Source organism: Oncorhynchus mykiss, chromosome 4 (genome assembly GCF_057628025.1).
Source record: "Oncorhynchus mykiss isolate SJ-2025 chromosome 4, ASM5762802v1, whole genome shotgun sequence".
Taxonomy (NCBI): domain Eukaryota; kingdom Metazoa; phylum Chordata; class Actinopteri; order Salmoniformes; family Salmonidae; genus Oncorhynchus; species Oncorhynchus mykiss.
In genome coordinates, this window is record NC_143025.1 from 76,444,897 (window position 1) to 76,470,960 (window position 26,064).

A 26,064-nucleotide genomic window follows, 5' to 3' on the forward strand; every position below is an offset into this window, starting at 1 on the left:
AATCTACAGAATGAGGACAGTTTGTCTCACCTGTCGATGTGTGAGGGGGCCAGTGACCAATCGACGTTGTTTTGTCCATCTGATGAGTGCATGTTCAAAACCACCAGGTCTGCTGGAAGCCTAGTCACTCAGACTGTCAGCTGTCACATAAAGACACACAGCAACACAGGGAGGGAGAGAAAAACCTAGGGAGAATTCACATAGTGAGGGAGTTTGGTTTGACACAAACTCCTTACAAACCGTCACAATGACCTCATTCCCTAGACATGTAACAATGGCTACACCAGTTGACCATATATCCATCAACCAATAAGAATTAGGGACACACACACACAACCTATTTCAATTCACGGAAGTTACTTTTTGTTGTAAGCAGAGTACCCTAGGACCTAATACTGTGTCCCAAGTTATATTTGTTCCTGAAAATGTTTGCTGTTTATAACAAAGAGCGATGGGGAGCAGTTTGGTAAGTGTGTAACTCTGTTTGTATTCCAATCATTGAATTAAGTGTGTGGTGTGCAAGTGGTTAAAGTACTGATATGCTGATGTGATCATTTTTGGGGTTTACAGAGATCTGCTTCATGACCTGGAAAAGTGTAATTCGGACCCTGTGGCCATTGCAGAGTGTTTCGTAGCCAAGGTAGGTCTCTTTCTTTTCTCTTTTTCTTTCTTGTTGAAGCCTGTCTGAACAGCTCGTTCGGAACAAAAAACACTCCAGAACATGTAACACACACAACATTATTTAGGTTACAAACTAACCAAAATTGTACTTCATCATACTGACAGAGAAGCACAATTTCTGAGGAAATTTAAGGGCCGGCAAAATGTCTAGTCACCATTTACTGGTGAGGGCTAATGGTAATACTTCAACACCTGAGAAAAAATATTCTCCTCTCGTTTCTCTTATCTCTCTCTCTCTCTGTGTGTGTGTGTGTGTGTCTATAACTGTGTTTGGCCTTTCCAATCCTTTTCTACATTAAATCATTCTATTTCATGATAACTGCATACTAACACTTACTCAACAGACACATCTCTACCAATACCACAATAAGTACACAGTAATCTGTCTGTAACCAGAGTTTATCAGTCTGGACATTCACAAACACACTAGTCATTTCACTGCGGTCTGTACCAGTGTGTACGATAGTGCTCTTGTTGAATTTGTATAGTTACCCAGTCCATGCTCCACATATTCATCATCCCAATACCACAATAAATCACTTCAAAAGTATTCATACCCCTTGACTTAATCCACATGTTGTTGCTTTACAGTCTGAATTCAAAATTGATTTGGCAACAACTGGTGGACATTCCTGCAATCAGCATGCCAATTGCACGCTCCCTCAAATCTTGCGACAACATTGTGTTGCGTGACTAAACTGCATATTTTAGTGTGGCCTTTTATTGTCCCTAGCACAAGGTGCACCTGTGCAATGATCATGATGTTTAATCAGTTTCTTGATATGCCACACCTGTCAGGTGGATGGATTATTTTGGTTAAGGAGAAATCCTCACTAACAGGGATGTTAACAAATTTGTGCACATCATTTGAGAGAAAGACGTTTTTTGTGCATATGGAACATTTCTGGGATCTTTTATTTCAGCTCATGAAACATGAAGCTGACTTTACATGTTGCGTTTTATATTTTTCTTTAGTATATTTTACAATAAACTATTAATGAATCAAGGGCCTCCGTGGTTTGTAGGTGGCCTTATCACAGTCACTTTACACATGTTAAATGTGTGTTTACTTACATATTTAGTACAGATTCAAACCTGCACACTCTTTTGATTGCAGTTATCCAAAGTAGTGTGTGCCATCACTGTTACGTGACCATACAATAGAGGTTGCGTGCGTTTAGAAACATTCCCTGATTATTGTAGTGTGTGTGTGGGTCATGAATTGGTGTTGGGTCAGTAGCCAGACAACTGCCTGGAAACATTTGTTCATTGCAGACAATCCCCCCCCAACTTAGTCACAACTCGGCAAAGCTTTTGAAGGAGTGAAAAAACAGACCATAAATCCCTCCCTCCCTCCTCCTCTTGGAGGTAATCGTCTATCTGTCCTTATGTTCCTTACCCTGCTTTCAGTGAAATGTGTTGAGTAAGCAGCCTAGTCTTTATGGGTCCCTACATGCTGACTGCACCAGTGTTGCGCAATTAAAACAAGATCATAATGTTTTATCATCTGGTAGAAAAAAATCTTTCCTCTTCAGTCCTCTTCAGCGTTTAGCTGATCTCCTAACCCATAGCTCCCCTCGGCAGTCTAGACCCCTCAGCATGCCAGCCGGTCGATACAGAAGCAAAACCAATTACTATATAACATCCCATAATGGTTTAGTCCTATCATAATAATGATGAGCAGCACAGTCTGGAGATACTATATCTAAATCTATGGTACCTCAGCAGAAATCCTCAGGTTCCGTCTCTGCCTTGCTGTTCTGAGATGATCTAAACGTCACTATTAATTAGGGATGGGGGGTTTTAAACAATTTCACTGTTCGAATAGTATCCTGAATTGTTGTTGCATATTCAAAGTACATGTTGTGTGTGTGTAGCGAGCAGACGGAAGGAGAGAGATGCCAAGGCGACTCGGCTACAGCCAAGAATAGCTAACTTGTAGCAACCACAATGTTATTTATCATCCCATATAACAGTGCCTGTCTTGACTGGAGTAGCCTAGAGAAGCTAGCTAAATAGCAAAGCCAGCCAGCTATAGCTAGCCAGGCTAATTGAGGCCACATGCTGTGCTTTCTCTCCAACCCCATTTAGATAAAACAACAGCTATACTGATTGGTTGCTTGTTATAGCCTACTCCTTCTCATTTCACTAAGATTTGATTCCATCTTGTATTGCATTAGTGAACTCTCACTCCACTTGCTACACATTTCTCTTGAGCCTCTTTGGCCAAGATGAACAACAAGCTACGCACGTGAAGGCACCATGCTTGTCATAACTACGTTGGAAAGGTTTTTGTTTTATTTAATTAATAATTAGAAATGTCATGGTATATCTTTGAATGTAACAACGTCACATGGATATTTGAATCTAATTTAGAAAACACCTTTTCAGTGTTAGAATCTGTTTTAAAATGGGAATATATAAACATTCCCGTAGAAATGAATATTCACACAAGTATTCGAATACAAATTTCCCTACTATTAATCTATATCTATGTTATATCAGGAGTGATTGGTAATGTAATTTAGAAAATGTCCTCACAGATCAAAGATGAGCAGAAATCACAGATTCCATCTCTGCCTTGCTGTATTATCAAACGTTATTTGTCACATGCGCCGAATACAACAGGTGTAGACCATACAGTGAAATGCTTACTTACAAGCCCTTAACCAACAATGCTTTAAGAAGTTAAGAAAAAGTGTTCAGTAAAAATAAATAATATATATATTTTCATACAGGTGAAGTCGGACGTTTTACATACACCTTAGCCAAATACATTTAAACTCAGTTTTTCACAATTCCTGACATTTAATCCTAGTAAAAATTCCCTGTCTTAGGTCAGTTAAGATCACAACTTTATTTTAAGAATGTGAAATGTCAGAATAATAGTAGAGAGATTTATTTCAGCTTTTATTTATTTCATCACATTCCCAGTGGGTCAGAAGTTTACATACACTCAATTAGTATTTGGTAGCATTGCCTTTAAATTGTTTAACTTCCTCCTGACAGAGCTGGTGTAACTGAGTCAGGTTTGTAGGCCTCCTTGCTCGCACACGCATTTTCAGTTCTGCCCACAAATTTTCTATAGGATTGAGGTCAGGTCTTTGTGATGGCCACTCCACTACCTTGACTTTGTTATCCAAACATAATGATGGTTATTATTGCCAAACAGTTCTGTTTTTGTTTCATCAGACCAGAGGACATTTCTCCAAAAAGTACGATCTTTGTCCCTACGTGCAGTTGCAAACTGTAGTCTGGCTTTTTTATGGCAGTTTTGGAGCAGTGGCTTCTTCCTTGCTGAGTGGACTTTCAGGTTATGTCAATATAGGACTCGTTTTACTGTGGATATAGATACTTTTATACCTGTTTCCTCCAGCATCTTCACAAGGTCCTTTGCTGCTGTTCTGGGATTGATTTGCACTTTTCGCACCAAGTACGTTCCTCTCTAGGAGACAGAACGCGTCTCCTTCCTGAGCGGTATGATGGCAGCGTGGTCCCATGGTGTTTATACTTGCGTACTATTATTTGTGCATATGAACGTGGTACCTTCAGGCATTTGGAAATTGCTCCCAAAGATGAACCAGACTTGTGGAGGTCTACAATTTATTTTCTGGGGTCTTGGCTGATTTCGTTTGATTTTCCCATGATGTCAAGCAAAGAGGCACTGAGTTTGAAGGTAGGCCTTGAAATACATCCACAGGTACACCTGCAATTGACTCAGACGATGTCAATTAGCCTATCGGAGCTTCTAAAGCCATGACATAATTTTCTGGAATTTTCCAAGCTGTTTAAAGGCATTGTCAACTTAGTGTATGTAAACTTCTGAGCCACTGGAATTGGGATACAGTGAATTATGTGAAATCTGTCTTTAAACAATTGTTGAAAAAATTACTTGTCATGCACAAAGTAGATGTCCTAACCGACTTGCCAAAACTATAGTTTGTTAACAAGAAACTTGTGGAGTGGTTGAATACGAGTTTTAATGACTTCAACCTAAGTGTATGTAAACTTCCGACTTCAATTGTGTGTGTGTGTGTGTGTGTGTGTGTGTATATATATATATATATATATATATATATATATATATATATATATATATATATAAATAAATATGAAAATAAAGGTAACAAATAATTTATGAGCAGCAGTAAAATAACACTAGTGAGGCTATATCCAGGGGGTACCGGTACAGAGTCAATGTACCGGTTAGTCTAGGTAATAGGTACATGTAGGTAGAGTTAAAGTGACTATGCATGGATAATAAACAGAGTAGCAGTGTAAAAGAGGGGTCTGGGTAGCCCTTCGATTAGCTGTTCAGGAGTCTTATGGCTTGGGGGTAGAAGCTGTTGAGAAGCCTTTTGGACCTTGACTTTGCGCTCCGGTACCGCTTGCCGTGCGGCAGCAGAGAGAACTGTCTATGACTAGGGTGGCTGGAGTCTTTGACAATTTTAGGGCCTTCCTCTGACACCGCCTGGTATAGAGGTCCTGGATGGCAGGAAGCTTGGCCCCAGTGACATACTGGGCCATACACACTACCCTCTGTAGTGCCTTGCGGTCGGAGGCCGAGCAGTTACCATACCAGGCAGTGATGCAACCAGTCAGGATGCTCTCGATGGTGCAGCTGTAAAACTTTTTGAGGATCTGAGGACCCATGCCAAAACTTTTCAGTCTCCTGAGGGGGAATAGGTTTTGTTGTGCTTTCTTCACGACTGTCTTATTGTGTTTGGACCATGATCGTTTGTTGGTGATGTGGACACCAAGGAACTTAAAGCTGTCAACCTGCTCCTCTGATTGTGGACTCCACTTTTCCTGTAGTCCACAATCATCTCCTTTGTCTTGATCAGGTTGAGGGAGAGGTACTTGTCCTGGCACCACACGTGAAAGCATCTGCTAAATAGCATATATATATATATATATATATATACTGTGTAAATGCCTGCTGTGGTTTAGGACTCAATCAGGAGGACCCAATGTACTGGATATACTTTGGATGGTGTGTGTGCGCGTGCGTGCGTGCATGTGCACAAACCAGTCAAAAGTTTGGACTCTCAAGGGTTTTTCTTTATTTTTACTATTTTCTACATTGTAGAATAATAGTGAAGACATCAAAACTATGAAATAAAACACATGGAATCATGTATTAACCAAAAAAGTGTTGACAAAATCTAAATATATTTTAGATTCTTCAAAGTAGCCACCCTTCCCCTTGATGACAACTTTGCACACTCTCTTAACCAGCTTCATGAGGAATGCTTTTCTAACTGTCTTGAAGGAGTGCCCACATATGCTGAGCACTTGTTGGCTGCTTTCCCTTCACTCCGCAGTCCAATTAATTCAAAATAATCTCAATTGGGTTGAGGTCGGGTGATTGTGGAGGCAAGGTCATCTGATGCAGCACTCCGTCACTCTCTTTCTTGGTCAAATAGCCCTTACACAGCCTGGAGGTGTGTTTTGGGTGATTGTCCTGTTGAAAAACAAATGATAGTCCCACTAAGCACAAACCAGATGGGATGGCGTATCGCTGCAGAATGCTGTGGTAGCCATGCTAGTTAAGTTTGCATTGAATCATAAATAAATCTCTGACAGTGTCACCAGCAAAGTACCATCCCATCTCCTCGTCCATGCTTCACGGTGGGAACCACACTTGTATACTCCTCACCAATGTCCAGTCTCTAGACACCAAGGTGGATGAAATTAGGGCAAGGGTTGCCTTCCAGAGAGACATCAGAGATTGTAACATTCTCTATTTCATGGAAACATGGCTCTCTCCGGATATGTTGTCTGAGTCTGTATAGCCACCGGGTTGTGACTATTAGCAACCTACCCTAAACAAAAACCATAGATGGATGGAAGGAATTTGTGCAACACGGAAAGCGCGAACCACTGCATTTAACCATGGAAAGAGGACTGGGAATATGGCCGTGTAGTTATTAACAGTGTAGTTATTCTCTCTACAAGGCAATCAAACAAGCAAAATGTCGGCACAGGGACAAAGTGGAGTTGCAATTCAACGGCTCAGACACGAGCCGTATGTGGCAGGATCTACAGGCAATTACAGACTACAAAAAGAAAACTAGCCACGTCACGGACAACGACGAATTGCTTCCAGACAAACTAAAGAGCTTCTTTGCCTGCTTTGAGGATAATTTCAGTTCCACCGACACTGCTCGCTAACAAGGACTGTGGGCCCCCTCTCCTTCTCTGTAGCCGTCGTGAGTTAGACATTTAAATGTGTTAACCCTCACAGCGCTGCTGGCCCTAGCCGGGTCCTCAGAGCATGCGCAGACCAACTGGCTGTTGTGTTTACGGACATATTCAATCGCTCCCTATCCCAGTCTTCTATCCCCACACCCCACATGCTTCAATATGGCCACCATTTTTCCTGTACCCAAGAAGGCAAAGGTAACTGAAATAAATGACTATCGCCCCGTAGCACTCACCTTCTGTCATCATGAAATGCTTTGAGAGACTAGTCAAGGATCATATCACCTCCGCCTTACCTGCCACCCTAGACCCACTTCAGTTTGCATACCGCCCCAACAGGTCCACAGACGATGCAATCACCATCACACTGCACACATAAGTAGTCCTCTTGTCCAGATGTTAGAATGCTGTTCATTGACTACAGCTCAGAATTCAACACCGTAGACCATCCAAGCTCATCATTAAGCTGGAGGCCCTGAGTCTCAACCCTGCGGTCCTGGACTTTCTGATGGGCCGACCCCAGGGGGTGAAGGTAGGAAACATCTCCACTTCGCTGACCCTCAAACTGGGGCCCCACAAGGGTGAATGCTCAGTGTGTGTATATGTATGTATGTATGTATGTATGTGTATATATATATATATATATATATATATATATATAGTGGATGAGTTCATTTACTTTTACAAGGGCAATATTTTATAGATCCGTTCTATTTCTGTGACTGGTTTGCTGTTTTTGGGTCACAGAGTACATGTTAGGATGGAGAGAGTGTGTGTATTAGGAGTGTGTGTGTATTGGTGGGACATCTGGTTGTGTTTAGCTGGCTCTCTGGTGGCAGACTGTTGGAGACTAAAGAGAAGCCTGCTCTTCAATTTACTGCTTTTCCCACGGAGAACCTCCAGGCAGTGTTTGTGTGTGTGTGTGTTCACACATACACGTGTACTATAGTATGTATGTATGTATGTATGTACACTAAAAGTTTGTGTACACCTGCCTTTTCGAACATTTAATTCCAAAATAATGGGCATTAATATGGAGTTGGTCCCTCCGTTCCTGCTATAACAGTCTCCACTCTTTTGGGAAGCCTTTCCACTAGATGTAGGAACATTGCTGCGGGGACTTGCTTCCATTCAGCCACGAGCATTAGTGAGGTCGGTCACTGATGTTGTGGGGCGATTAGGCCTAGCTCGCAGTCGGCGTTCCAGTTCATCCCATAGGTGTTCAATGGGGTTGAGGTCAGGGCTGTGTGCAGGCAAGTCAAGTTCTTCCACACCAATCTCGACAAATAATTTCTATATGGACCTCGCTTTTTTGCATGGGGGCATTATCATGCTGAAACAGGAAAGGGCCTTCTCCAAACTGTTGCCACAAAGTTGGAAGCACAGAATCGTCTGCAATGTCTTTGTATGTTGTTGCGTTTAAGATTTCCCTTCACTGGAACTAAGTGGCCTAGCCCGAACCATTGAAAACAGCCCCAGATCATTATTCCTCTTCCACCGAACTTTACAGTTGGCACTATGCATTCGGGCAGGTAGCGTTCTCCTGCCATCTACCAAACCCAGATTTGTTCTTCAGACTGCCAGATGGTGAAGCGTGATTCATCACTCCAGAGAACGTGTTTCCACTGCTCCAGAGTCCAACGTCGGTGAGCTTTACACCTATCGAGCCAACGCTTGGCATTGCGCATGTTGATCTTAAGCTTGTGTGCGGCTGCTCGGACAGTAAAACCCATTTCATGAAGCTGCTTACAAACAGTTATTGTGCTGACCTTGCTTCCAGAGAACATTTGGAACTCTGTGAGATGATTTGTACGCACTTCAGCACTCGCCGGTTCCGTTCTGTGAGCTTGTGTGGCTTACCACTTCGCGGCTGAGCCTTTGTTGCTCCTAGACGTTTCCACTTCACAATAACATTACTTTCAGTTGACTGGGGTGGCTTTAGCAGTGCAGAAATGTGATGAACAGACTTGTAGCATAGGTTGCATCCTATGACGGTGCCACGTTGAAGTCACTGAGTTCTTCAGTAAGGCCATTCTACTACCAATGTTTGGCTATGGAGATTGCATGGCTGTGTGCTCGGTTTTATACACCTGTCAGCAACGGGTGTGGCTGAAATTGCCGAATCCACAAATTTGAAGGGGTGTCTTCATACGTGTGTGTGTGTGTGCGGGCGCGTACATGGGAGTTATTTTTGAATATGAATTGAGGGCATCACTTGTTCTTGTTCTCGAGTGTGTACGGTATATGTGTTTGTAGAGTATGAGTGTTCATGTGCAGAGCCACAGGAACCAGACAGCTCCCCAGTCATCTGTCCTCTGTGTTTATGATGCTGTTTCCTGTGATAACTGTCCACTTCCTGTTTCTGGCCTAACCCAGAGTATTTATGGACACATGATGAACACAATCAGGACCAGGGCTATTATCAGTTACGCAACTCTAGGGTCATGTGAATGCTCAACAGCAAGTGGAGGGGGATGACAAAGGAAGGAGGGTATGGAGAGATGGAGAGGGATATGAAAGCTAGAGGGCTAGAGACGGAACATGAGAGAGGGAGAGATGGTAGAAGATATGTAAAGGCATAAGTAGTGAGAGACTGTGATCAAGAGTGAAAGAGCGTGAACAGAAGAGACATTCAGCGTGATGGAGGTAGAGAAAAAGGGATAGGGAGGAGAGCGAGGTTCATTCCAGCTTTGATAAGTCATGCTGCCTCTGATGTCTTTGAAGTGCAGGGAGGCATGAGAGGTGGAAACGGCCAAATTAAAGGGGTGGGGATGGGAAAATCAGTCTCCACAGCATATAGCGCTCAACATTGCCTTTAAAGGGTCAATCAGAAGTTGCTACATACATTTTGGTACTCAGAAATTAATGATATGTACCCACTGATTCTTCAAGATATAACTTATAAAGTCCTCATGAGCTTAGTTCAACTGTCGTACCCCATCAGAAACCAAAATATAAGCTTGTTTTACTCCAATGTTTGTACACAAAATAAATGTAAACAAACACTTGTATAGTATAGCCTCAAAACATGGTTAAAACTATACATGTGATATCATGGATGGTCAGTCCTTGCATCCATAGCTGAGAAGTTGAGAACTATGAATTTGAGAGTGGTTACATTTCTCCAGCCCCGTCCCTCAGCTTTTTACCGAAACGGGCGGAGAGAACGCTTTGTTACCGTTTCAACTGCTGATTGAAGCTTTAAGACATGGATACTTGTAATCAAGGTTCACTTTCATTCTTTGCCTTTAAACTGATGTGAGAGACCTCCTTAATCTATCCTCAGGAACGCTTGACCACTGACTCACCCAGTGTAACCTCCCCCCTTCCCCTTGACACAAACACTCCATTTACTGGAAACTCACTCTCACTCTTCCCTGTTGGCACACATTTTACAAGGTTCTAAAAAGTGTCTAGTCAATAGAGGAATTTAGGTTGGTTCTAGGGAGGATAGTTTATTTCCTCCTGCTGCTGCTACTGGTATGAGTGATTTCAGGTACTGATGCCAAATGTAATGTGAATGTAATTATTTGATCAGGGACTGATGCTAATGTAACATTAATGTAAATATTTTGTCTTTCTTTCCCAGAGTGAAGAGTTCCACATTTACACTCAGTACTGCACCAACTATCCAAGGTAAAGCAACCTCAACTATGACTTCTGACACCAGATTATTTTATGGTACTTGTGTGGTAAAATCAAAGGCTACTGTCTATATTTGGGTGGACAATAAAGTTATATTCTATATTTGGGTGGACAAAGTTATATTCTACTTGTGGGATAAGTTGAGCCATTTTTTACATTGTGCTATAGGAGGACAGGCTAATTTGTCAACTCTGTCAAGGGAAATATAGTATTCTTAGTATTCTTTCTAACGAAGTTATCTACATGTAACACTGTGTAAAAAAAAATAGGAACACCTTCCTAATATTGAGTTGCACACCCTTTTTCCTTCAGAACAGCCTCAATTCGTCGGAACATGAACTACAAGGTGTCAAGCGTTCCACGGGGATGCTGGCCCATATTGACAATGCTTCCCACAGTTGTGTCAAGTTGGCTGGATGTCCTTTGGGTAGAGAACCATTCTTGATACACACAGGAAACTGTTGAGCGTGAAAAACCCAGCAGTGTTGCAGCTCTAGACTCAAACCAGTGCGTCTGGCACTTACTTCCATACCCCGTTCAAAGGAACTTAAATATTTTGTCTTGCCCATTCACCCTTTGAATGGCACACATGCACAATCCATGTCTTGTCTCAAGGTTTAGAAATCCTTCTTTAACCCGTATCCTCCCCTTCATCTACACTGATTGAAGTGAATTAACAAGTGATATCAATAAGGGATCACAGCTTTCACCTGGATTCACCTGGTCAGTCTGTCATGGAAAGAGCAGGTCTTTGTTTTGTATACTCCGTGTAGTCTGCCCCACTCATTGTGTGTGAGTGTGTGTCAGAGGATGCTGGTGGTAGGGGCTATAGGAGGACAGGCTAATTTGTAATGGCTGTAATGAAATACATGGAATGGTATCAAACATATGGAAACTACATTTGACTCCATTCCAGCCATTACAATGAGCCCGTCGTCCTATAGCTCTTCCCACCAACCTCCTCTGGTCCGTGTTTGACAGTCTGTGTAGTATGAACATATATAGAAGTATAATCTTCCTCCTTGTGATCTGCATTTGCATACAGGTGAATCTCACCTTCAAGTTCTTGATTCCCAGAGTGTCGTATATCTTTGTACTGTCTTTATAGAGCTACAGTACCCCAGCCTCTCTCTCTGGGTAGCCCTGATATACATCCCAACCCAACAGGAGTCAGTCTGCATCTCCCTCTCTATTTAGTTATTTATTTGAAAGGGAGCCTGTTGACAGAGTTACAGCCCCTATTCTGACAGATGGGTATTATATCCGCCACCTTATCATACTCAGTGGCTGGCTTTAATGTTTTATTTCACCTTGTGTGAACAACGTCTTGTCATAGGAAACCATGTGCGTGTGTGCATGTGGTGTGTCTTGGGGCCGAAAATGTGAGACAATTCTTCACAATGAAGCCTAATGAGAGCAGTGCATTTCACAATGGTTGTGACACATTACAAGCCGTACACCATTGGCTGCGACATGTCTGAAGTGTTGTTTTAGCATTGTGCATTATGCTACTACTGACAAGTGATTAGTAGTTGATGGTGATTATTTAAGTAGTTAAATATAGCGTGTGTCCACATTCCAGTGCAGCTCTCCACAGGGCTCACATTGTTATCTCTGTGAAACCCAACCTGAGAGCTCAGAATGACGGAGATACATCTACAGCCTCGGTTCCTACTGTAGTTGTGTGTGTGTGTGTGTGTCAGTTGGGCCACCAGTCGTTAGCTAGGGTCACCAGCTGTGTGAGGTGGTGGTTGACAAACACATACACACACATGCGGACATACAGTGCATTCAGACCCCTTGACTTTTTTCATTTTTTGACCCCTTTTTCTCCCTGATTTCATGGTATACAATTGGTAGTTAGTCTTGTCTTATCACTGCAACTCCCGTACGGACTCGGGAGAGGCGAAGGTCGAGAGCCGTGCGTCCTCCGAAACACAACCCAGCTGAGCCCCACTGCTTCTTGACACAATGCCCACTTAACTTGGAAGCCAGCTACACCAATGTGTCGGAAGAAACACAGTACACCTGGCAACCGTGTCAGCGTGCATTGCTCCCGGCCCGCCACAGGAGTCGCTAGTGCGCGAATGGACAAGGACATCCCTGTCAAACCCCCCCCTAACCCGGCCGACACTGGGCCAATTGTGAGCCGCCCCGTGGGTTTCCCTGTCATGGCCAGCTGCGACAGAGCCTGGACTCAAACCCAGAATCTCTAGTGGCACAGCCTTAGACCACTGCACCACTCGGGAGGCCCTAGACCCCTTTACTTTTCTCACATTTTGTTACATTACAGCCTTATTCTAAAATGGATGAAATCGTTTTTCCCCCTCATCAATCTACACACAATACCCCATAAAAATTTGTTTTGAATTTTTGCAAATTTATGAAAGAAAAAAACACATTTACGTAAGTATTCATACCCTTTACTCAGTTCTTTGTTGAAGAACATTTGGCAGCAATTACAGCCTCGAGTCTTCTTGGGTATGATGCTACAAGCTTGGCACACCTGTATTTGCTCTGTCAGGTTGGATGGGGAGTGTCTCTGCACAGCTATTGTCAGGTCTCCCCAGAGATGTTCGATCATGTTCAGGTCTGTGCTCTGGCTGGGCCACTCAAGGACATTGAGACTTGTCCTGAAGCCACTCCTGCGTGGTCTTGGCTGTGTGCTTAGGTTTATTGTCCTGTTGGAAGGTGAACCTTCGGCCCAATCGGAGGTCCTCAGCTCTCTGGAGCAGGTTTTCATCAAGGATCTCTGTACATCGTTCATCTTTCCCTCGATCCTGACAAGTCTTCCAGTCCCTGCCTCTGAAAAACACTGCATGATGCTGCCACCACCATGCTTCGCCGTAGGGATGGTGCCAGGTTTCAATATTGGTTTCATCAGACCAGAGAATCTTGTTTCTCATGGTCTGAGAGTCCTTTAGGTGCAAACTTCAAACGGGCTGTCATGTGCCTTTTTACTGAGGAGTGGCTTCCGTCTGGCCACTCTACCATAATGGCCTGATTGGTGGAGTGCTGCAGAGATGGTTGTCCTTTTGAAAGGTTCTCTCATCACACAGGAACTCTGGAGCTCTGTCAGAGTGACCATCGGGTTCTTGGTCACCTACCTGTCCAAGGCCCTTCTCCCCCGATTGCTCAGTTTGGCCGGCTCTAGGAAGAGTCTTGGTTTTTCCAAACGTCTTCCATTTTAAGAATGACTGTGTTCTTGGGGACCTTAAATCCTGCAGAAGTTTTTTGGTACCCTTCCCCAGATCTGTACCTCGACACAATCCATCTACTTACAAACACTCTGACCTCACATGGGCCTTTACATGACCTTGCACTGTTCCCTAAGACAGGACTGTGTGTGTGGGATCTGTCATTCTGTATTTTAATTGGGCTACAATATCTGTCATTGTTTCCTAGGATTAATATCATATTTTATTTTTCCTTCTCTCCCTCCATCTCTCTCTCTGCAGGTCAGTGGCTGTGTTGACTGAGTGTATGAGGAATAAGGTGTTGGCTAAGTTTTTCCGGGAGCGTCAGGAATCTCTGAGACACTCCCTGCCTCTGGGCTCCTACCTGCTCAAGCCAGTGCAGAGGATCCTCAAGTACCACCTACTGCTGCACGTCAGTAATACACCTACACACACACACACACACACACACACACACACACACACACACTGACATCACACTAGCAAAACCCCACATAAGCCTAACACTCAGACCACAAAGAACTGTGTGTACTGTAATATACTGTATGTAAAGTTAGCCACCAATCTATTTTTGAACAAGCTAACCCTACTGCCAAGAAATACCGGGCCAACATAGCTGGCTACTGCAGAAACAGATGGTACCCAGTCTAACGTACATTACCCACTCTAACACTGGGTGTGTTTTCTGTCCCCTGTAGGAGATAGCCAACCACCTGGAGAAGGACACAGAGACATATGAGGTGGTGCAGGAGGCCATAGACACCATGCAGAGAGTGGCCTGGCACATCAACGACATGAAGAGGAAACATGAACACGCCGTCAGGCTGCAAGTAAGACTACACTTGCAAATGAACATGCTCTCACACATATACACATGCACATAGGCACACATGCTCACACATACCTGCATATGCAGTCAGGATTTTTACTATAGTCTGGTCATGGCAATAGACTTATGTAGGGCAGGTACAAACACACACACACACACACCTGTCATGTTACAGGTTGGCGAATACACACACACACACACACATGTTATAAGTTGGTCAACACACACATTTATTCTGCTCCAACAAAGTACATTTGGAAAAGTCTGCATCTTAGTGGTTTGAATTAGACTGTGACATTAGTGGCTGTCCACATATCCTCCCATTGTTTCCCTAGCTTTCACCAGTCTTGTCTGCTTCCCAAATGGCATGCTATTCCCTACATAGTGCACTACTTTAAAACAAATAATTAAAGCCCTATGGGCCGTGGTCAAAAGTAGTGCACTATAGAGGGAATAGTGTTCCATTTGGGACGTAGACTCCGTCTGTCTCCGCTAGGTTATGCAAGACATTGTTTTCCAGGGCTAATGATGGCCTTGCATAACACAGCCGGCAGATAAAAGAGAAAGTAGCTTTATTCAGTGGGGAGGAGGATGATCAGATGAGTAAAGGAATGTGTGTGGAAGTATTTACTTAGGATCTGAGGAAGATTGCTTAGCTGACCTGTCTAATTCTTTGTCCTTTTTTGCCTCTCTTCTCTCCTCTCACCTGTTTCTCTTAACTCATTCTCATCCTATTCCTCTCTTTCCCACTCTCCCACCTCTCCTCCTCCGCTCTCTTTCCCACTCTCCCACCTCTCCTCCGCCGCTCTCTTTCCCTCTCGCTCTCTCCTCCTCCTCTCTTTCCCACTCTCTCCTCCTCCTCTTTCCCACTCTCTCCTCCTCCTCTTTCCCACTCTCCACCTCTCCTCCGCCGCTCTCTTTCCCACTCTCCACCTCTTCTCCGCCGCTCTCTTTCCCACTCTCCTCCGCCGCTCTCTTTCCCTCTCGCTCTCTCCTCCTCTTTCCCACTCTCTCCTCCTTCTCTTTCCCACTCTCTCCTCCTTCTCTTTCCCACTCTCTCCTCCTCCTCTTTCCCACTCTCTCCTCCTCCTCTTTCCCACTCTCTCCTCCTCCTCTTTCCCACTCTCTCCTCCTCCTCTTTCCCACTCTCTCCTCCTCCTCTTTCCCACCTCTCCCACCTCTCCTCCGTCGCTCTCTTTCCCTCTCACTCTCTCCTCCTCCTCTTTCCCACTCTCTCCTCCTCTTTCCCACTCTCTCCTCCTCCTCTTTCCCACTCTCTCCTCCTCCTCTTTCCCACTCTCTCCTCCTCCTCTTTCCCACTCTCTCCTCCTCCTCTTTCCCACCTCTCCCACCTCTCCTCCGTCGCTCTCTTTCCCTCTCACTCTCTCCTCCTCCTCTTTCCCACTCTCCACTCCTCCTCTTTCCCACTCTCCACCTCTCCTCCTCCGCTCTCTTACCTCGCCTTCTCACTTACTCTTCCCCCTGTCCTCCTCACTCACGCACTCACTCCCACTCACTCACTCCCACTCACTCCCACTCACTCACTCCCACTCACTCACTCCCACTCACTCTCACTCACTCCCACTCACTCACTCCCACTCACTCACTCCCACTCACTCACTCCCACTCACTCACTCCCACTCACTCCACTCACTCCCACTCACTCCTCTCACTCACTCTCTCTCTCACTCCTCTCACTCACTCTCCTCTTCCCTCCCCCTCTCTCAGGAGATCCAGAGTCTGCTGACCAACTGGAAAGGGCCTGATCTGATTGGCTACGGTGAGCTGGTTCTGGAGGGGACATTCCGTCTGCAGCGGGCCAAGAACGAGCGCACACTCTTTCTGTTCGACAAACTGCTGCTGGTCACCAAGAAACGCGAGGAGGCCTTCACCTACAAAGCCCACATCCTGGTCAGTCACAACACTAATGCTAAAATATTTGACAGAAAATACCTCTCAAAACTTCCTAAGGTATAGCAGTCTTTATACTTCTAACCCAAAGTGAGACTAACCATAATACTAACCATGTCTCCGTCATTATAGTGTTGCAACCTGATGTTGGTGGAAATCATTCCGAAGGAGCCACTCAGCTTCAGTGTGTTCCACTACAAGAACCCCAAACTACAGCACACCGTACTGGTAAAGTAAAACTACACCCCACAAACCAAAATGACTGCATATTCAACAGTCGATTTTACAGCATAGAGTAAAAGTAGCCTGTGCTATCCCACCTGTGCTTTGCCAAGCCCACCACTCCTACTTGCCCAGACATGTTGAATTGTTAATGGTGAATGAGAAGGGTTGCTTGTTTCTCAACATAAGTGTTTTGGAAGGGACTTCAAACACCACCATAATGTGTGTTATGTAACAACACATAAAAGAGTTGAAGGGCATATCCCATTGTTGTTATGGGTTTATCATAGTCATCTTATACTTCATTTAAAGCTAGAATCCTTAATTGAAACATTTTCTCCCCGCTCCTGTTTTGCTAAAAAGCTAAGGGATGGGAGTAACAGCTTAACTTCTGTCCCCTCGCCGGGCTCGAACCAGGGACCCTCTGCACACATCAACAACTGACACCCACGAAGCATTGTTACCCATCGCGCCACAAACGCCACGTTCCTTGCAGAGCAAGGGGAACAACTACTTCAAGGTCTCAGAGCGAGTGACGTCACCAATTGAAACACTATTAGCGCGCACCACCGCTAACTAGCTAGCCATTTTACATCGGTTACACTCACCCCCCTTTTCCGCAGCAACCAGTGATCCGGGTCAACAGCATCAATGTAACAGCTTAACTTCCGTCCCCTCGCCCCGACCCGGGCTCGAACCAGGGACCCTCTGTACACATCAACAACTGACACCCACGAAGCATCGTTACCCATCACGCTACAAAAGCTGCGGGGAACAACTACTTCAAGGTCTCAGAGCGAGTGACGTCACCAATTGAAACGCTATTAGCGCGCACTCCGCTAACTAGCTAGCCATTTCACATTTGTTACATAGGCCTGGAGAAATTTAACCACACTCAAATTCATAGACAGAGCTATGGATGCAAGGACTGACCATCCTTTATATCAAATTAATAGTTTTAACCATGTTTGGAGGCTATACAGTGTTTTGTTTACATTTGTTGTTTACAAACATTGGAATAAAATAAGCTTATATATTGTGTTCTAATGGGGTCCGACTATTGAACTAAGCTTATGAGGCATTTAGAAGTTATATATCTATTTATTTTTGAAGAATATATCATTCATTTATAAGTACCAAAATGAATGTAGCAACTAAGGATTCAAAATTTAAAGTCTAGTTTAATGTCTCTCTCCTTCTATCCTCTCTGTTGTCCTGTGTTCCGCCCCCAGGCCAAGTCTCAGCAGGACAAACGCATGTGGATCCTACACCTGAAGAGACTCATACTTGAAAACCACCCGGCTAAAATCCCAGCCAAGGTGAGACACGGAGCAAGCAATGTGTGTCCTCACTAATGACATTAACACAACCTTGAGTGGGAGGTGGAATGGTCTCACTCGCCCTCTTTCATTTTCGATTACCCCTCTCGCTCGGTCTTCCCTTCCTTCTCTCCACCTCTCCTTAGCTCTGGTTAAAATGGAAAATTATGCTTTTGTCTGGGGGAAATCCTTGAGAGGGTTCATAGTAATTACATGAAAGGGATCTCGTTAAACTTGATGCTTGTAAAGTAGTCCGCTTCTGTTGGAAAAGACTACTGTCTAGCGCCATCTAGTGTAAGGTAGCCCCCCCCATATCTTCTACTTCAATTATTTATTTATAAAAAATTTGACCTTTATTTAACGAGGCAAGTCAGTTACGAACAAATTCTTATTTTCAATGACGGCCTAGGTACAGTGGGTTAACTGCCTGTTCAGGAGCAGAACGACAGATTTGTACCTTGTCAGCTCGGGGATATGAACTTGCAACCTTCCGGTTACTAGTCCAACGCTCTTGCTGAATTCTGTAATATGGCGCTCACGTTAGTGTTTTTTTCCCATCTGTTTTTTTAGGCCAAGCAGGCCATTTTGGAGATGGATGTTATGCGTAAGTATCCATTTGATATTGGTTGAAGCCTCTTGTGAATATTGTCAGATCATTATTTGGGTGCTTGATAACATTCCCTCTGTCCTCTCCAGACCACCCAGGGTTTCACTACAGTCCTGACGGGGACAAGAGGAGCCCCCACACCAAGGAGGGCTCCACCCCTCGACGGGTCCGCAGGAAGTCAGGTGAGAAACAGGAGGGACAGGAACAAGGTACTGTAAATGATCAGTGCTGATGCCAATGGACTGGGCCAGTTTCTCTGACTCTGTGACATGTCCTGTCTGTCTCTCCTCAGAGCCTCTGTCCAAGTTACTGAAGAACGCTAAACATGGTGTCAAGGAAGATGGCTCAAAGGTCAGCTTAAACCCACATTAGTAATTTATGGATGGTGACACAATGCTACAGTTACACAAAGAAACAGTGTTATATCCATATAGATCCTATTAAATGAAAAGAGGGGCTATGTCATGAACAATCAAAAGTTCCAGAATGGTATGATAATGGGTGCTGTTGTGGGCAAGGAGAAATTATTGTCTTAACATGCTGTCTAGACCGGCGCACGCATGTTGATTTCAGACGTGATCAGGACATGCATGTTGAAATATCAAAATTAACTCTGAACCAACTATATTCATTTATTAACTGTGTTAACTTGCTGTTGCTAGCTAATTTGTCCTGGGATATAAACACTGTTGTTATTTTACCTGAAATGCACAAGGTTATTTTTCTCCGACAATTAATCCACAGATAAAAGGGTAAACCTAGTTAGTTTCTAGTAAACTCTCTTCTTCATCTTCTTGTTCTTCTTTGTACTTTATATGGTGGTTGGCAAATTTAAGGTGCATTACCACCACCAACTGGACTGGAGTGTGGACCTCAGTTCATATTTCAATCACCCACATGGGTATACAGTATACTCCTAAAAACCAATGAGGAGATGGGAGAGGCGGGACTTGCAGCGCGTCAAGCGTCACAAATAAAACCACGTTCTATTTTAGCGCCTGGCTACGCAGACGCTGGAGAGCAGTTTGGATGCAATGATTAAATAACATGTACATTTATTTAGCAACGCGACACGAGCGGTGTGTTCAGCATGTGATATCAAACATAACACAATTATTGTAAACCTAAAATATTGTTGTATAATTATAAATAGTTTATACTGGTTTTATATACATTTATGTATAAATAGTCTCTAAAATATATGTAAACAGACTGTAAATGTGTGTTTTTATGAAAAGCTATTTTTGTGATTTACAACTTGTCTAAGTCCTATCATCAACAGATTTCAGCCAGTGAATGGCTGTGGATTGACTGCGTTGTTTGTATGGAATGTTGGCATATTGGCAGTTACTTTGAAACAGTTATGGAATCATTCAACTTAAACTGGTTGGCTAACTAGCTAACAAACATACAGTGCAGATAATCTTCAAATTCATTGTTTTACGCCATATCTTATCACAGCACTGGCTGACCATGGTTGACCAGCTCCCTTACCAAAATGGCTGAACTTTTATATCTGTCATAAGAAGGTTCATGTCCATTTTAGTATTATCATTCTTAATTCTATGATTATATCACCATTTTAGAGTAACATTTTCAGATAGTTTAGGTGTTATTTGCAACGGTTGCTACACTCCTCAATCACGCACACATTTAACACTCTCTGGCTTATCACCCTCTCTGTAGCGGATGAGTCTGGGTGCCACCCTGCTCTCCCCCGTGTCCCAGCTGGCTCTGGGCACTATTGGTCGTAGCCGCAGCCTGGTCAACCAATCACAGGAGTCCCTGGACCCTGGCGACCATTTTGACCATAGCGACAGGGAGGACGGGGAGGAGCCACACCAGCAGGATGCCGACGATGAGGACGACAGTGGCCTGGTGAGTCTCTCCTACCTACCCACAATGCATCAGTTTGACCTTTGAACATCTTTCTCCTCATTCAAGTTTATCAGATTTGCCTGATTTGATTTTGATCCTTAGCCCCTTGCTCTAGCCTCTTTGCAGGTAAGAAGGGATTAGATAGGTAAAGGCATGTTAACTACACAATTTTCTAACTGTGTGCAGGGTGGGGGAAAGAGACTGCGAGTCCCAGAGAAGTCTAGCAGGAAGAAGTTGAACCAACAGGCGTCTATGGACAGCAGCATCGACCAATGGAAGACCTTCAACATGAGCGCCTCAGACCTACAGGTGACTGACCCTAACAGTGTGATGTCAATGACTAGTAGGAATAGTTGCGTACAGGACTTAACGCAAATTTTAAAAAAGTAATCGCTAGTACATCGGCATTTGCACATATTCAAAATAATGTAATTTCCCCTCCCTCCATCTCTCCTTCTCTCCAGAGGGCTAACAAATCTCTTCAGGGAGGTCATCACCCTCCTCTCCTCAGGACGCCCCGTGTGACAGAGGAACCTCCGGACACCCATGTCCCCTCCATGCTGGTCCCAGGGGGTGACCCCCAGACGGTGGGGAACATCTGGGCGGACCACCGTGTCCGCAGAGCCATGTTCCCTACGCGTCAGCGCACCATGAACCCTGACGAGGAGGACGAGGACATCTACCAGATGTTTGTCCCCACCGAGCCCGGCGGGCAAGAACCAGAACCACTTCCTGTTAGGTTAGAGGTCACATCGTCTCCCAGCAAGACCCAGGGACGACCCTGCAGCTGGCACATGGAGCAGGTTCCCACGGTGCAGATAGACCCCCCATCCACCAGAGACAGCAGAGTGCTGCGGAGAGCCAGCAGCGTGGGGGAGAAACAGACTGGCGGCCGACACAGCCCCCCTGGTCAGGATGATGACCAGGAAGGGATGATCCACACTGAATCGTCCAGCAACGACATTTCGGGATCGTCGTCGACCGAGCAGCTGATGATAGACGACATAGAGAACATTTACGACAACATCAGCTATGAGGACCTGAAGAGCATGGGGCTGATCAGGAGGGAGCAGGAGGGTCGTGGGGCCCAAAGAGAGGCCCCTAGAGACACACAGTGCCCTGGGGCTCTAAACACAGGGGTCACTGGGAGTATTACAGAGCCTCTTATGGAGCCAGACTGCTTGTCTGACAGTAACCACTCCTCCACCGCCCTGGACGGGGTGCCATTTGGGACGTGTGCCCTGAAGATCGGGGAGGAGGAGAACATTTATGATACTATCTGCTTTAGGCAGCCCCCAACCAAGGGTGACAGGGATGGGGACAGACCTGCACAGGAGAGGGACAGCCTGTTGCCGTCTGCCTCTGAGCCTTACCTGACGGGCTGTGAGAGCCTGGGGGGCTTCGTGTCCGAGGACAGCCTACATTTTGGGGAGGACGAGAGGACGGAGGATAACTCCCATCCAGTCCACGGCACCTCCGAACCGGACTACTACTCCTCATCCGCCTCGGAAACGTTCTCCCAACGTTCCCACACCGGTGACCGGATGTCGGAGCAGGTGGACGAGATCTGGAACGATTTGGAAAACTACATCAAGAAGAACGAGAAGAACGCGGACCGCCTTCCCGCCGCGTTTCCCGTGAGTGCCAGTGAGGCCCCCAAGACCTCGTCGGTCAAGAGCAGCCCCAAAAAGAACAGTTCCCAAAAACATAGATCCCCTACCAAGAGCCCCCCAGCCCACAATCCCAACCCCCCCACTGTGACCCCCCCTCACCAATTCACCATCCCCATCCTCAACTTCCCAGAGCTGCTCAGAGAGGCTACCTTTGAAGATGAAGATCATTACCCCTCCCCTTCTCCCCTCACTTCCCCGTCCCTCCCCCTCCCTGCCATCCCAGACCCTGCCCCTTCCGGGACAGTCAAGACCATCCGTAACAGACTGGCCCGCCTCAGCAGTGGCAGCTTCCGTCTGGAAGATGATGATGAGCTGGGGGATCTGCCCCAACGGGACCACAGCCAAAGGGACCCCTCCATCAGGGACCTCCACAGCCTGTTCCCTGGAGAGCTGGCTGGGCTCGGGGGACTGGACTCCCCCCTGGCCTCCTCTTCTCTTCTTCCAGGGGACTCAGTGGACAGCTTCTCCCAGGAGCTCATGGACAAGACCAAGAACCGTGTGTTCTTGATGGCTCGCCAATACAGCCAGAAGATCAAGAAGGCCAACCAGCTGCTCCGCATGAAGAGCATGGACCCCGGCGACATGGGGTCAGGAGGACGCAACAGGGAGGAGAAGAAGCAGCAGAAAGACCTGGAGAAGAAGCAGAAAGACCTGGCAGCCATTTTGGAGGATAAGAAGCAAGGCGGCGCTGCCATAGGTAACAAACATAATCAGTAGTTGCTTATACAGTCATGATATGTACAGCTAACTACAGTCAGGTCAATAATTATTGGCACCCTTGATAAAGATGAGCAAAAAAGACGATATATAATTAATACAAATACTGAGCTATATTGCATGCAAAATGTAAATAAAAAATAAATTATTTTATAGTAACAATTGCTCAGAGAAATAGATTTTGTTTAACAAGTAATAAAAACAATGTAAAAAAAGATAGGGGTGTAAAGGATTGGCAGCCTGTTTCCAGTACTCCCTACCCTCGCCAAGATAACGACTGAAACATTTTCTACACAGAAAATGTTATGAAAATTATGAGATTGAAGAACACATTGGGAGGGATCTTAGACCATTGTTCCATACAGAATATTTCCAGATCTTTGATATTTATTATTATTATTTTATTTTTTTATATATTTTTAACCTTTATTTAACTAGGTAAGTCAGTTAAGAACAAATTCTTATTTACAATGACGGCCTACCAGAAGGCCACCTGTGGGGACGGGGGCTGGGATTGAAATAAATAAATACAATATAAATATAGGACACAACACACATCACAACAAGAGAGACACTACATAATGAGAGACCTAAGACGACAACATAGCAAGGCAGCAACACATGACAACACAGCATGGTAGCAACACAACATGGCAACAACATGGTAGCAACATAACATGGTAGCAGCACAAAACATGGTACAAACATTATTGGGCATAGACAACAGCACAAAGGGCAAGAAGGTAGAGACAACAATACATCACGCGAAGCAGCCACAACTGTCAGTAAGAGTGTCCATGATTGAGTCTTTGAATGAAGAGATTGAGATAAAACTGTCCAGTTTGAGTGTTTGTTGCAGCTCGTTCCAGTCGCTAGCTGCAGCGAACTGAAAAGAGGAGCGACCCAGGGATGTGTGCGCTTTGGGGACGTTCAACAGAATTTGACTGGTTGAACTGGTGTTGTATGTGGAGGATGAGGGCTGCAGTAGGTATCTCAGATAGGGGGAGTGAGGCCTAAGAGGGTTTTATAAATAAGTATCAACCAGTAGGTCTTGCAACAGGTATATAGAGATGACCAGTTTACAGAGGAGTATAGAGTGCAGTGATGCGTCCTATAAGGAGCATTGGTGATGGCCGAATGATAAAGAACATCTAGCTGCTCAAGAGCACCCTTACCTGCCGATCTATAAATGACGTAATCTAGCATGGGTAAAATGGTCATCTGAATCAGGGTTAGTCTGGCAGCTGGGGTGAAAGAGGAGTGATTACGACAGATGAAACCAAGTCTAGATTTAACTTCAGCCTGCAGCTTTGATATGTGCTGAGAGAAGATACCGTCTAGCCATACTCCCAAGTACTTGTATGAGGTGACTACCTCGAGCTCTAAACCAAGGTGGGGCAAAGTACGGTCCACGGGTAGTTAGTCTTGTCCCATCACTGCAACTCCCGTACGGACTTGGGAGAGGCAAAGATTGAGAGCCGTGCGTCCCCCGAAACATGACCCAGCCAAACCACACTGCTTCTTGACACAATGCCCGCTTAACCCGGAAGCCAGCCGCACCAATGTGTCGGAGGAAACACCGTACACCTGGCGACCGTGTCAGCATGCATGCGCCCGGCCCGCCACAGGAGTCACTAGAGCGCGAGGAAATCTCGGCCTGCCAAACCCTCTCCTAACCCGGACAACGCTGGGCCAATTGTGCCCCGCCTCATGGGACTCCCAATCACGGCCAGCTGTGCCACAGTCTGGGATCGAACCCGGGTCTGTAGTGACGCCTCAAGCACTGCGTTGCAGTGCCTTGGACTGCTGTGCCACTCCGGAAGCCTCTGCAAATTGATTTTAACAAACAATTGGTCCCCCATAAAATGCGTCCCTCCATTGAATTTCAAAATCCCAATATGGCCCTCAAGCCAAAATAATTGACCACCCCTGCTCTAAAGTCTCAGAGGTAGTAATCACACCTGTGTCAAGAGGGGCATTCTTCTTACCAAAGAGAAAGCTAGTTGGACACTAAGAAAGCTTTGTTGTAGAGCGTTTAACACAAAATCCAGGGAGGGGCCAGCTATAATATAAGACTGTTTCATCACTGTATCATCTTCATTTAAATGGATTAATGGTTGAGAGAGCTTCCTACAGCCTGAGCTATGTTGTTAATGTAAATTGAGAAGAGCATGGGGCCTAGGAGCCTTTGGGTACTCCCTTGGTGACAGGCAGTGGCTGAGACAGCAGATATTATGACTTTTCACACTGCACTCTCTGAGAGAGGTAGTTAGCAAACCAGGCCTTAGACCCATCAGAGACACCAATACTCCTTAGCCGGCCCACAAGAATGGAATAGTCTACCGTATCAAAAGCTTTGGCCAAGTCAATAAAAATAGCAGCACAACGTTGCTTAGAATTAAGGGTAATGGTGACATCATTGAGGACCTTTAATGTTGCAGTGACACATCCATAACCTGAGCGGAAACCAGATTGCTTACCAGAGAGAATACTATAGACATCAGTCAGTTGATTATTGACAAGTACTTCCAACACTTTTGATAAACTGGGCAAAATAGAAATTGGCCTATAACAGTTAGGATCACCTTGATCAGAGATTGGCTTGGCGATGATAGGGGCAGCAGCCTTAAAGAAGAAAGGGTCTAAACCATGTTTTTTTGGGGTCAAGTTTAAGGAGCTCCTTTAGCACCTTGGACTCAGTGACCAACTGCAGGGAGAAACTTTGTAGTGGGGCATGGGTAAAAGAGAGAGGAGCATTGGGGCTAGTCGCATTAGAAAGGGTGGGAGATGAGGAAATGTTGGACAGGCAAGGAGGCATGGCTGAGTCAAATAGGAATCCTGAATTAATGAAGTGGTGATTTAAAGAGCTCAGCCATGTGCTTCTTGTCAGTAACAACCACATAATCAACATTAAGGGACATGGACAGCTGTGAGAAGGAGGGTTTATTCTCCAGGTCTTTAACAGTTTTCCAGAACTTCTTGGGGTTAGACCCACAGAGAGAGAACTGCTCCTTAAAGTAACTAACCTTGGCCTTGCGGATAGCCTGAGTGCACTTATTCCTCATTTGCCTGAACGAGAGCCCATCAGCCTGAGTATATGTGTGCCGAGCCTTTCTCCAAAGGGAATTCTTGAGATGGAGTAACTCTGCAAGATCACGGTCGAACCAGGGGTTGAACGTGT

The 26,064-nt window shown here is 45.1% G+C and overlaps 1 protein-coding gene across 4 annotated transcripts in view; it reads left to right on the plus strand.

The window, feature by feature from the left end:
- LOC110522355 (pleckstrin homology domain-containing family G member 1) overlaps nt 1-26,064 on the plus strand; it is a 139,574-nt gene that overhangs the window by 107,765 nt on the left and 5,745 nt on the right. For 3 of the 4 annotated variants that reach the window (XM_036976025.2, XM_036976027.2, XM_036976026.2), the window contains exons 4-16: nt 571-640; nt 10,475-10,521; nt 13,989-14,139; nt 14,426-14,557; nt 16,285-16,467; nt 16,600-16,695; nt 17,922-18,008; nt 18,579-18,612; nt 18,705-18,797; nt 18,908-18,966; nt 20,302-20,493; nt 20,680-20,802; nt 20,958-22,863. In XM_036976025.2, coding sequence (XP_036831920.1) covers nt 571-640; nt 10,475-10,521; nt 13,989-14,139; nt 14,426-14,557; nt 16,285-16,467; nt 16,600-16,695; nt 17,922-18,008; nt 18,579-18,612; nt 18,705-18,797; nt 18,908-18,966; nt 20,302-20,493; nt 20,680-20,802; nt 20,958-22,863 — 3,173 coding nt within the window. Of the gene's footprint in view, nt 1-570; nt 641-10,254; nt 10,382-10,474; nt 10,522-13,988; nt 14,140-14,425; nt 14,558-16,284; nt 16,468-16,599; nt 16,696-17,921; nt 18,009-18,578; nt 18,613-18,704; nt 18,798-18,907; nt 18,967-20,301; nt 20,494-20,679; nt 20,803-20,957; nt 22,864-26,064 lie in introns of those variants that run through there. The other variant, XM_090233049.1, reaches the window with a different exon arrangement.